General features: G+C 35.3%; 1 protein-coding gene across 2 annotated transcripts in view; it reads left to right on the top strand.

Moving 5' to 3' along the window:
• Positions 1-2,508: 2,508 nt before the first annotated feature.
• LOC145772695 (MAP/microtubule affinity-regulating kinase 3-like) overlaps positions 2,509-13,285 on the top strand; it is a 33,639-nt gene continuing 22,862 nt past the window's right edge. For both annotated transcript variants that reach the window (XM_082584568.1, XM_082584567.1), the window contains exons 1-5: positions 2,509-2,632; positions 8,466-8,636; positions 9,752-9,805; positions 10,255-10,303; positions 12,978-13,043. In XM_082584568.1, the coding sequence (XP_082440694.1) occupies positions 2,603-2,632; positions 8,466-8,636; positions 9,752-9,805; positions 10,255-10,303; positions 12,978-13,043 (370 nt within the window). In that variant the 5' untranslated portion in view covers positions 2,509-2,602. The remainder of the gene's footprint in view (positions 2,633-8,465; positions 8,637-9,751; positions 9,806-10,254; positions 10,304-12,977; positions 13,044-13,285) is intronic.

Raw genomic sequence — 13,285 nt, 5'->3', positions numbered from 1 at the left:
CTAATTATCACTGCCGTTTTAGGGTTGGGGTTCGGGTCTTATTTCAACGTTTAGCGACGTTAAAACGATGTAAAAGCGGCAATGATAATTAGGCTACGGTACTCGCCGAATTAGGCCACGGTACTCGCCGGTATCGCACTTGCCGAATCGGACTCTCCGAATAGTAGCAGACCCGTAAAAGTGGAGAAACAAAAATTTTTCTGGCCTTTGACCGAGTTTCTTGCGATTAAACATCACTTCTTACCAGTCTAGTGTCATACTAGTCCAAACAGGTGGTAACTGACTGTGCAAAAAGAAGAATGGTTTGATTGGTTCATTGTGGTGTGCAATGTCATAACAGCTAAACATTAAAGGATACAGCATGCAGGATGAACACAATGAAAAACAATAAATGTATTCTACACCACATCGTTCAAGTAAGTAAACCACCACGGGAGCTGCAAAGTGACCATGTCGGTCTTCGAATCAAGCAGCCACCTTTAGCCAAGTGGATGAGAAACATTAAATATAATACCGTATAGCCTACCTACTAAAATATCTCGGAATGGCCTGTTTCGGTGAGTCTGATTCGGAGAGTCTGATTCGGAGAGTTCCCTATTCGGAGACAGCCTTTTTCGGAGAGTTCCCTATTCAGAGATTTTTTGAAATTTTTTTTGAAAATTATCGGGTACCGTAACCTAATTATCATTGCCGTTTTTACATCGTTTTAATGTCGCTAAACGTTGAAATCGTGCAGAAAAAAATAGAAATAAAATGTTTGAACAATTAAATGAAAATTCGTCATGTCAGTTCAGTTGAGTTGTTTTTATTTGTGACCATCATATCAAAAACAATACACGTCAACATAGCAAAGGTCAAGAAAAAGGTAGAAGCGACAAAACGTGAACGTTAAAACGTGCTTGTGACCGAAGTAAGTGATTGAGTTGAAAGAAATTTGCACCTTCAGAAGAATTTAAGATATGAAGGGAAAATAAAAAAAAAGATGTTACAAAAAAAAATCATGTCTATGTCTATAAGTTAGTACTTTTGAATAGTTAAAATCAGTGGTTCTCAAACTTTTTTTTGTTGCGACGCCTCTGGAAAAGTTTTCTGGACTTGCGACGCACCAGCAAATAAAAGTAAATGAAGAAACTTATGAATGATTAAAGTTTTGTTTATTGATACAACAACAAAAAGCAATGCATATTATTTAACGTGACGTGTGGGCTTGTTTGTTTTCACAAAGTTCATTGAATCTTGGGAGAATTTTTGAAATTGCCACCCGCATTTTTCTTTCACTGTTTATTCGTGATCGATATTTGGTTTTATCATTGCCAAGGCAGAAAATCCTGCTTTACATAAATACGACATAGCAAATGGGATAATTATTTGCAGTGCTTTCTTTCACCAAAATTGATAATCGTCATTCATTGAATCCAAAAAATTGCCGGTTTTACTACTATGAAAGGATCACGAATCCATTCGTAGTTTGAAAAATTTTCCGGGAAGCATTTTACAAATTTCGACTCGAGCTTGGACAAATGTAAATAAATATGCTTCGCAAATTTGAAGGGAAAAAAACGCACTTGTAATTTCAACTCTTCACTGTTTTCAAACTGTAATAACACCAAGAAAAATAATTCATAGTTTGCAAATTTTTTTTGAAGGATAGACATCCAATAGGATTTCACTATCAACAGTGGCAAATCTTTAGTTAATTGCGGTGTAATCGGCTAAGTGCATGGGACACATGTGTCTCAGCGGTCCTCAAAGGGTTAACGTCATTTTTATAATCTTAAACTGAGTTCAGCCAATAAACGGAACTATTCTGCGACGCCCTTGAAAAAGTGAAACGACGCACCGGGGCGTCGCGACGCACAGTTTGAGAACTACTGGTTAAAATGATTACCGGTAGTTTGGATCAACAAATGTGTGGTGAGGAAGATTGTACCCGAATAGGGAACTAACCGAATCAGACAGGCCGAATCAGACTAGCCAAGTCGGACCAGCCGAAATGGGCCATTCCGCTTTTTTAGACCCCTGCTATGTTTGGCATATAGGGCCTAGGCTAATATTGGTTTTCATGTCAGGCGTGTCATTGTAAAATCTTGTTAAACCAGTTGATTAATACATTAGCCTAGAGGATGTAATTTTTCGCTTTCCGCATGGTTGTTGATCCTTGGACTCTGTTTACAATGACATAGGACAAATTTTACAATGACATCTCCTGACAAGGGACAACACATCAACAGACAGCAGCCTTAAGCCAAAGAAAAGAACTGTATAAAACAACAACACACGGACTCTAACACCATTCTTCATAGCAGATGACTTCGAAAAGTTCTGTGTTCCGAAAAACTAGTGCAAATCGCTAATACCACAGCAAACTTGCAGTATCAGGCTAAAATCGGTTGTTACTTGTTAGTATCTACATTGTGAAGGAAGCAACGATCATGCTGCTAAAAGCAAAAATCAATCTATTTCATACTCCATGATATTTTGCATGATACAGTGTCATATACATTACATATATATATAGTACAAACAACAAATCTACATTTGATTTGTTTGTAAGTGATTTAATTATTTTTTGAAATTGACAAGATGTACTGATCGTATTGATATGTCAAGAAACACATCGGAAGATCGAGGGGTAAGTGACTTTTTTTTTTTGCATATTAATAATAACATCATAGTTTAGTAATACTAAAAGGAAGCTCAGTGAGATAAATCAATTAGTTAAATGATTAAATGATAGGCAGTTTATAACATGATACTATACTCAAATATCCTTAGCTGTTGAATAATCTATATAGTTAAACCGTATCATTGGTAGGATGTTCATTGTTCAGTTCATATTTTCAATTCTCTTATTTATTGCCCTAGTTTTTATTCACCGAAACGTTGTGTTTATCGATGCATATTCCCGATTAACATCAGAATTAATGATTTTGTGAATTTTAGACCTGGTTTTTGTAGAACCAGCCCAAATTTAAGAATGTTGCCACTTAAAAAGGTTGAACTTTCGTGAAATAATGTCATGGAATCAGGATCTTCTGGTGCTGCTGATTTTTCTCAAGACAAGGCACAAATTTCATTTCTTGAGCATCTCTTGTCTTTTGGCAGATATTTTGGGTTACTGGAGTTGAATTTTCATCACACTTTTTTTTGCTAGACACTTGTTGTGACAGAAAATTTATCTCATCCTGAAACAAAAAATACAAGTTACAAACAATATGTCTCATCTTGTGATGGGAATTCAAGATTGGTAAACAAAAGTATCTGTAGAAGAAAGCAAGATATGCTCACTGGATGAAATTTGCTCCAAACAATCTCGCTTTCCAATGACTCTGTGATGATATAGATGTTCTTGCAAAAAGTCAGCTGTGGTCAATTGTCTAGAGGTTGTCAGTCACACCAGAATGTTGTGTACCTTAACAAAGTAACCTAGCGTTTATTGTGTGTGGTTTAGTGCTTTAGTATGCTGCTGTAGCAGTGTTGTAGTGAGACATGACTTGTCGAAATTAAGGAAAGATCGGCCAAGGGCGACTTTTTTGTCCAGGGCAAGATTGAAACAACAGACTCAAAACCAGCTGAAAGTATGGTCAAGATACAAGATTAATCTCGTCAAGATAACACTCCAATGTGTCAAGTTGAGGCATAGGCAAAACTTTACTTCACCAGATCGTACATTACAAAGAATACCATATCTTGTCAAAAATACGGACTTGCATTTTGTCTTTGCTGTATATATATGTTGTACTTATAAAGGACAAAGGAGAAGTTGGAAAACTCTTGGTTAGAAAAACGAGATCTGTCTTGTACCTACTATCTGATGTGATTTGTGGTTTTGTAAGTATTATAGTTGATTACATAGAAGGAAAACTTGGGACTCTCTCATATGTGATGTTTTATGCTGATCAGCCTGATCTACCACCAATTTGGAACCAGATTTGACCTAGGGATTGAAATCAATTGGTCAGTTTCATCGCACACCAACACGGCTGTGTTTTACAAAGTTTCTGCATGTTTCAATTTATAATGGAAAAGCACGATAGCCTAGCTTATCACATTTTGTGATTATATATATAACAAAAATCTTATATCTGCATATTACTTTGTTGTATGAAAATGATATTAAATAACAAAATAATACTAATATATAGTACCGGTACTTTATAATACACCTTTCTTCGACCAAAACAACATTATCAGAAATTGTTGGCCTGCGGGCACTTCCGCATTATCAAATTTGGCCTGCTTGGGAAAAAGTTAGGACACCTCTAAATTAGACCAAGTGTTCCTATTATATTATGTTGAATGAATGATTGTTTGAGGTGAATTTGTATTTGTTTGCCAGGTGCCAATTTTTTTTAAAACTTACCAGTTAGGCTAAAGAAGAGATTCAGTTAATTGATCATAATTAAAAACCTTTGTGCAAATAGTTATCAACAAGAAGGTTTTCGTGTGTCACACTTTTCAAATCTGTGTTACTATGTACAGCTTTTCTAAATTACTAACGTGCTGAAGTTGTTACAATTGTTACATATCTTACAAAAGTCGGAATGGCCCGTTTCGGCGAGTCCGATTCGGCGAGTCCGATTCGGCGAGTCCGATTCGACTAGTCCGATTCGGCGAGTTCCCTATTTGGCGAGAGCCTTTTTTGGCAAGTGCCCTATTAGGCGAGTTTTTGAAATTTTTAAAAGGAAATTATCGGGTACCGTAGCCTAATTACAATTGCCGTTTTTACATCGTTTTAACGTCGCTAAACGTTGAAATCGTGCAGAAAGGAATAAAAATAAAATGTTTGAACAATTAAATTAAAATTCGTCATGTCAGTTCAGTTATTTTTATTTTTGACCATCATATCAAAAACAATACACGTCAACATAGCAAAGGTAGAAGCGACAAAACGCGAACGTTAAAACGTGCTTGAATTCGTCATGTCCGTTCAGTTGCTTTTATTTCTGATCATGATATCAAAAACAATACACGTCAACATAGCAAAGGTGTAGAAAAAGGTAGAAGCGACAAAATGCGAACGTTAAAACGTGCTTGTGTCCGAAGTAAGTTATTGAGTTGAAAGAAATTTGGCACGGTTGCAACACCTTCAGAAAAATTTAAGATATGAAGGAAGAATAAAACAAAGAAAATGTTACAAAAAAAAATCATGTTTATGTCTATAAGTTAGTACTTTTGAATAGTTAAAATGATTAGTTTGGATCAACAAATGTGTGACCTACAGCTTAGATTGAAAGGAAATTATCGGGTACAGTAGCCTAGTTATCCCGACCAGCAAAAATTTGTTTCAAGAACACAGTTCATTTTTACATTGTAGTAATAGAATGAAAAGGCGAACCAAATGTGTGGCCTATCGTTTTAACGTCGCTAAACGTTGAAATCGTGTAGAAAAGAGAACTTTTCTGACTAGGATACGTTGAAACTGAGAAACATTTACAGAAGCCCTACGATACGTTGCATTTTTAAGATAATGTATTCAGACGTTGAATCAATGTACAAATGAAATGTTATGCTAAATGGGTTCTTGGAACAAATCGAAGGGCTTCTGTGAATGTTTCTCAGCTTCAACGTATCCTAGTCAGCAAAGTTCTCTTTTCTACACGATTTCAACATTTAGCGACGTTAAAACGATGTAAAAACGGCAATTTTTGCTGGTCGGGATAACTAGGCTACGGTACCCGATAATTTCCTTTCAATCCAAGCTATAGGCCACACATTTGTTGATCCAAACTAATCATTTTAACTATTCAAAAGTACTAACTTATAGACATAAACATGATTTTTTTTGTATCATTTTCTTTGTTTTATTTTCCCTTCATATCTTAAATTTTTCTGAAGGTGTTGCGAACGTGCCAAATTTCTTTCAACTCAATAACTTACTTCGGTCACAAGCACGTTTTAACGTTCGCGTTTTGTCGCTTCTACCTTTTTCTCGACCTTTGCTATGTTGACGTGCATTGTTTTTGATATGATCAGAAATAAAAACAACTGAACGGACATGACGAATTCAAGCACGTTTTAACGTTCGCGTTTTGTCGCTTCTACCTTTGCTATGTTGACGTGTATTGTTTTTGATATGATGGTCAGAAATAAAAACAACTGAACTGACATGACGAATTTTAATTTAATAATAGTTCAAACATTTTATTTTTATTCCTTTCTGCACGATTTCAACGTTTAGCGACGTTAAAACGATGTAAAAACGGCAATTGTACTTAGGCTACGGTACCCGATAATTTCCTTTTAAAAATTTCAAAAACTCGCCGAATAGGGCACTCGCCGAATAGGGAACTCGCCGAATCGGACTAGTCGAATCGGACTCGCCGAATAGTAGCAGACCCTACAAAAGTAGGCTTACTCAGACAAACAATCGTGCTTGATCATTAATTTCAGAACCATTCATCCACTTAATCCATTCTTTAATATGTAAAAATCTCAAGAAATGCATAAGCATGCTTCAATGAAACTTTACGGCATCCACATTCCACAATGCATCCACATTCCACAATGGAATCAAACTGTATTCATTTTTTTTTATGAGGACTGAGAATGAATGTCGTGATAAAGCTTAAATGCAATTTTGTAATTTAGTAGTTGAACTTAGACACTCATTCTGGTAAAGGTTTAGGACTTGATTTTTCATTTATCCAATTTCTCAGCTTTCTATTGAAACAGAATCTTGAGTTAGTGTTTTACATTGAAAAACATATTAAGTCACAATTTCTTAAGTGATTGTGTTTGAAATATAATCTAGTGTGTTAGTACACATAGTACAGTATTGAGTTACTGCTCATTTGTGTTTTAGTTAATTTACTGTTTTATATAAAATCAGAATTCCACACTCCACAGTGAATATTTTTGTTACAGTATGTTATATAACACTGACTTAGACTGACTAGACTGGATAGTTTAGTTAGAATTTACAAGAAAATTAGAACAAACCTTTTGTTTCACAGTTTTCGATCATAAAGTAAGATTTTTTTCCGTACTTGTGAAACACAATATCTAAATGGACTGGACTCTGTACATGCTGACTTTGCATAGTGGCTACATCACCTTTATTCTATTTTTCCCTTTATGGCATCACATCTTAGGTGATAAATATGTTTAATGATGGTTTGAGTCAATATTGTTTAGACACCCTGTAATGATGAGTTCTTTATATTGCATACACGATTACACATGAATAGCTGGAGTATAAATGGATTGCAAAATGCAAAGCGTTACACAGTGAAAACGCAGCATGATTGTAAGTTTATGTTAGTTTTCAGTGTTTTGCATGAAAATGAACAGCAATAAGATTGTTTGCAAAGACTTGTTACTTTTTTTTTATCTATATGGTGAAACCGTCTTAAAATTGCAAACTTTTTTTTGTGTGGATTTATTGTGATGGGTGGTTCAGTATTATTTCATCTATAACCTTGATGCATAGTAACTTCCAATTTGTTTCGTATTATCTTAACGATATATAATATATTGTTTTACTTGTTTTATTTTGATATGGTAGCATTTAATTTTTACCATTGTGCCAATGTATCATTAAATCATGTGATAAAGTGCAAGCTTCTTGTGATTAATCACAGTTTTCATCATTTATATGTTGATTGTACATTTTGAACATGAAAGTTTGGTCTTATGCGTTTAAGTTTTTGCTATTTAATGTTTGAATAATTCAATTTTAAATGATTGCTTTTATACTATAGTAAAAGTTTTATGTGTCTCATTTTGTGTCGATACTTACTTTGACAGCAATCCTGTTTGTAAATTTAACTTTTGCTTTAGGGTTTTACTTTTATTTTTGATGGTTATGCTCTGATACATTGAACTAAAAACAAATATATATATGTATTATACCTGAAAACAAATTGCCAGGAAATCGATGTGTCATTTAGTTAGTATTTTTTCTTCCCTATTGAGACATTGGACGACAACAATTTTTCATCTATTGCAGTCCTACTCCTTAGGCTTATCCATTGATGTTGCATCTGCTAGGTCTTTCCCCCAAACTGTGTTAGGTTTTCTTGAAATGTAGACTGCCAAGTTTTACATGGTTGGCTGCTTCCTGTTTTTTTCTGGGAACCAGTTAATGACGATGCAAGCTCGTTTTCAATCGTTTTCCACATTAATTCTTGAATTTTTCAAGCCAGACATATATTTTTGTATCATCAAACATTGTGTTTTAATGCTTTGATGTGTTTCGTACATCTTTTGTGAAATAGGTTTAGCTTAAAGTTGATGTTACATAGCTTTGTGTGAAACACTGCCAATCATCAATGTCTAAATACATACATCAGCTAAAGATATATAGAATAATTAGCTTATCCAGACAGTAAATCAACCGTTTTTTATGTGGATTCAAGTCTGCAGACATTGAGTCAATGTCAAAAACGATTGATTTGCTGTCTGGGTATTTTGTGTATTTAGTGGAAATCTCATCACTTAATGACGCCAATAATCTCTCTCAGGGTGGAGGTGATGGACCAAGGTACCGCAATTCTTCTAGTCAATCCAATCGTCCGCGTGTGGTGCATGGAGATGAGCAACCACATATCGGACAGTATCGTATATTAAAGACTATTGGAAAAGGAAATTTTGCCAAAGTCAAACTTGCCAGACATGTTTTAACCGGAAAAGAGGTACATAATTGTTGTCAACCTAACTTCTTAATCGTAATCATGCGGAATAACGATGATTTTGATGAAATTAGTTTGGTCATTTAGCGAAACTGATTTCTTGTCAGTAACGGCAATGTTTATATAATTTGGTATGCAGAGATTCACTTAACTTGCAGTCAAAAACAATTGTCAGGTGGTCGGAAAAAAGACAACTCGTAGCAAAATGGTCACTATATTGTCATCCCTCTTATATCCTGCATGTGTTCATGGCCTACACGCCAAGTTAAATTGCAAAATATTAGCAGAAACAAATTTTTATTTTGAGAAATCTCGCACGCAGTTTAGTGTGACACTTCAGTACCATCCGTTTCCATTTCCTCCATCTGGGTCTGGGCACAAAACTTTTTTGCATATCGTCTAATTAAGTGTTGTGGTAACGAGTTTCATGATCAAAGCAAATCATATGAGATATAGAAACAGAACCTCAACAGTCACTCGTTCACTTTTGTCTGATGGCGTCACCAAAGTTCACGCGTTTATCGACATTCAGCAATTTAAACCAAAAGAATTTCTGTACACGGGGTTGTGAGCTATGCATTTTCTTGTCAAGGAACTTTATAAAGAACTAGGTGGTAAATGGCGTGAGGTTTAACGCTATGAATTAGCATGTTTTCATACATTTCTATAGGTGTATTCTTCGGCTGCACAGCGCACACTGTGTACAGTTCACGTCACGTTAGCTGTACCTGGGTAGGCGATATACTGTATATCGTTAGACCTCACGCCATAGTACTGTAGTAACAAGAACTGTTCACACTGTATTGCATCAGCCAATTCGGGTCTATTCTTGGTTACTATTGCCTGTATTAAAAAAAATTGCTACACTTAATTTCTAATGTTACTGGCAATATTAGTAATTACAAATGTTTAATTAACCCTTTTTGTGAAATCTTTTGATCCGCATAGCTTTTCACAGTTCCCTGAATGACAACTGACAACTAAGCAGTTATCTCGTTTTGTATTTCCTGGGGATTTGTATTTGCGCCATCCTTGCAATTCAGTCTTAGAATCAAATCACTTCGACGTTGATTTGAGTGTACTCTTGCACTACTTCACTACTTTTTGTTGCGTTTCAGGTCGCCATTAAAATCATAGATAAGAAGCAATTGAACCAGAACAGTTTACAAAAGGTTTGATTAAAATTAACTTTGTTGATTGATTGACAGTTCTGTTTACTTCGGTTTACACTTGCACAGCTAAAACGTTAATGAGTCAGTGAAACCTTGTGTAACTGTAACAATCACAATTTGTGTTTTTTTGGCAACAACTTTCGCGTTGTATTTTCTATACATGATAATGTGAATAATATGCCATTGCTCATAAAATAAAGTCTTTTTTATTTCAATTTATTGGTTACACTTTTTCTTGAACATATCGAAAAAGTTCAGCTATCGTACTAATTCTACGCAACCTATTCCATTTCAAGCCTTGCCTTGCTACATGAAGCATTGCTAAAAAGCTTTCATTCAAAGCCTACGCTTTGTTTTAAATCTCGACACAAACAATGATTAAACATAAAAATGTCAAAGCAATGTTCAATGCGTTTATTGCATTGTGTTTTAAAAGATTTCTTTTTCAGCTATTTCGTGAAGTTCGTATTATGAAACATTTAGACCATCCTAATATCGGTGAGTTGTCACTCTACGCTGCTTTTTTATTCTTTGACTCGTATTTATGGTTTCTTTGCGTGAATATTTGTTTACCTCTAATTAGACTTGAAACACTATGTATTGCGCTGGCGGTTGCCATCCTATGTAAATGTTTGACAAGGCGATGCCCACACTGATAAGATACTGTGTCCTTGTCATGCTGGCTGTTTATATCTTGATTTTCATCTAGATATCCAACCAGGTGATGACATATAATATCAGTAAATTCTCACTTTATTGAATTCTCCTTGAAATAGCTTGTTTTGAGTGTGGCGAAAATACATTTTTGTGCGCTTATCACAAACAAGATTAGTAGCGTTGCGTTTTCATGTCTTTCATTCTCAGGTTGGAATCATGGCGGTCTATTTACCATGTACACACTACACAGGCCTTGCCAATGTGCGAATCTATAACAATGACCGGAGTTCGATGTAACTTTGATTTTGAAAACTAAGCTAAATCTACTTTATATTTTTTTGAAATGTTAGGTTTGAGAATCCGGATTACCAAAGTATGATCACTGAACCTCAAATCACTGCAAAACTTCGGGTTTCACTGAATTACAAAAAATGATAAATCTTTTCCTTTTACCAGTGTTGCCATATGCTCTTTGGATTTCCAACTAAAATGCCAAATATCTTTATGGTAAAAACAGCATAATATTGCGCCAAATATACACAAAGATTATATTTATTTTCTACTAAAACTATCAATTTTAGTTTGCACGTTGGCATGGCCTGTTGGTTAGAGATAATAAAGTTACATTTTAAGCTTCGTCGTGGCTCCCTCTATCTTTTGGTAGGCCTTCATTCAGACCATGATTCAGACCAAGATCAACTCCAAGGCAGTCTTGGGCAGAGTAGTTTTTTACCTCAAACTTCCGTTCTTGGACTTCCACCTTCTTGAAAACACACTCACATTAACTTATGAAGCAAACCACCGTTTCGAAACCCAACTGCTGCTCACTGCTTTACCTTTCTAAATCACTTTTGTTTGTTGCATAACAAAGAATATTAGCCATTTTTAAATTTATATAAAGTGTACTTTGTAGTTGGCACCATAGCCAATTTGAATTTCTTATTCCAGGTTTCCATATTCGGCCGATTATATTAATATTTTGTAATTATTCAATTCAATATTAAATATAACGATTGAAACTATATCCGGACATGTTGGTAATTTCATCTCTTTCTCTTCTGTATAACCTCCTTTATTTTGTGCTTGAATAATAACATGCGAGTGCCGTATACGTCTTATGTCATAGCGCATATCATTTTGAAACGTTAATCATTTGCACAGAAAAGCCTTTGAAAATATTAGAGTTAGATCACTGCTTACGTTGAAACAACGCGTGCTTCCTTACTTATATAAACAAGCAGCTTACCTTCTACCTCGCACTACCACTTATGGCCTACTTCGAGGCTTCAAGTATAATTGGAACCAATACCTGTAATTAGGTTTCTCGACTATGGAGTGTCACTGAGACGAGTTTCTTTTTTCATGTTTATTCGACATGTCCTTTCAGACATGCACTTGGCCATGGCATAAGTTCGACAGCTTTTGATTGTGAATTTGAACATGCAAATGTGTTCATCGACTGACACATAAGTGTGAGCAGGCGTTTTGCCTTGTTTTTGATGTAAGATTATTATGAATCGGTGTAAATTGAAGTTAATCTTTTGCCAATAACGTCTCTCTAAAATTCATTGTTAAGTCAATATATCTTTCTGCATGCTATTGACCTACTCTGTTGTGCCTAAGGTATATTGACATTGGAATATCATTATTTACCATTAGCTGGAATCGTCTTAAGTGTAGAGGCACCTGTCATATCGCCATATATCTCAAAACTTGTAGCAATGTTCAACGTTTGCTTTGATTGCTCCAGATGGTTTATTCATCTATTTTCTGTCCAGTCAGCACACCAGTTCTTTTTTACATTGATTCAACGATTTTAGACGTTGAATCAATACGAAAAATAACTGATTTGTGAAATAGGTAGCTTTTTCCAGGTACTGTCATCCAAAAGATAAGGCCTTTTGACTCTAAAAAGGATTTACAAATAGAGTTGCTGTACAGCACTAATGGAGTGGTTTTTATTGTCCCACTCTCAAATAATTTGTTTATTGTCGCTCTACAACAGCTAAGGTCTTTTAGCGACAAGGCTCATTTTTTCAATTTGATATCAGGTTTACGATGTCATCGTTACCTGACTTATTCTCACTGCGCTATGCAAGAAAGAACACAATCGGTACCGTTTTTAAAGTCGTCGGTTTAACCCGACCTCGAATCGATCTCAGATCTACCAGAACCAAAGGCGAAACCACTTGGCCACTGAGCTGGTCTCACTCTCAAATGTTACTTTGCTTCTTTAAACAGTCCTTTTGTTACATTACAGCGACGGATTCAGTGTGGTTGGGTTATTATAAACAATCTGGTGTGATCTCAAACTGGGTGCCGACGTGCCGTAGGTAGTAAAATAAGACTTGAAACGCAAGTGTTCTGCGACTACACCAAGTTTACCGAAACTCACAATTTTGGTGCATTTTCTGCTTATGAAATCTATTGTGAAATTACGCATTGAAATTGTTTCCACAAAGTAAAGTGCTAGAAGACATTGACGAAACGTTTTAAACTTCTTTTTTATTTACAGTTAAACTGTATGAAGTTATAGAGAACAGCAAGCAGCTATTATTGGTAATGGAATATGCAAATGGAGGTACGTATTTACTTCAGTAATCGTAAAACACAGTTTTTTGTTGCTGTCATGCGTCAAACTGTTATAGACGCTAGACAACAGTTTCAGCACTTTATGTTGACTCTACGTCTGGCTGTGTTCAGTTATCGTAAAATTGTTGATTTGTTGTTGATAAAGTGACATCATTTTTACTTTTGCTTACGTGATAACGTTGATAATATCATTGAAATCCTGTTTTGTAAGTCGCTGATGTCAAGCCAAAC

This window comes from Aplidium turbinatum, chromosome 6, assembly GCF_918807975.1.
Source record: "Aplidium turbinatum chromosome 6, kaAplTurb1.1, whole genome shotgun sequence".
NCBI lineage: Eukaryota > Metazoa > Chordata > Ascidiacea > Aplousobranchia > Polyclinidae > Aplidium > Aplidium turbinatum.
This window is presented reverse-complemented; position numbering and strand designations above follow the sequence as displayed.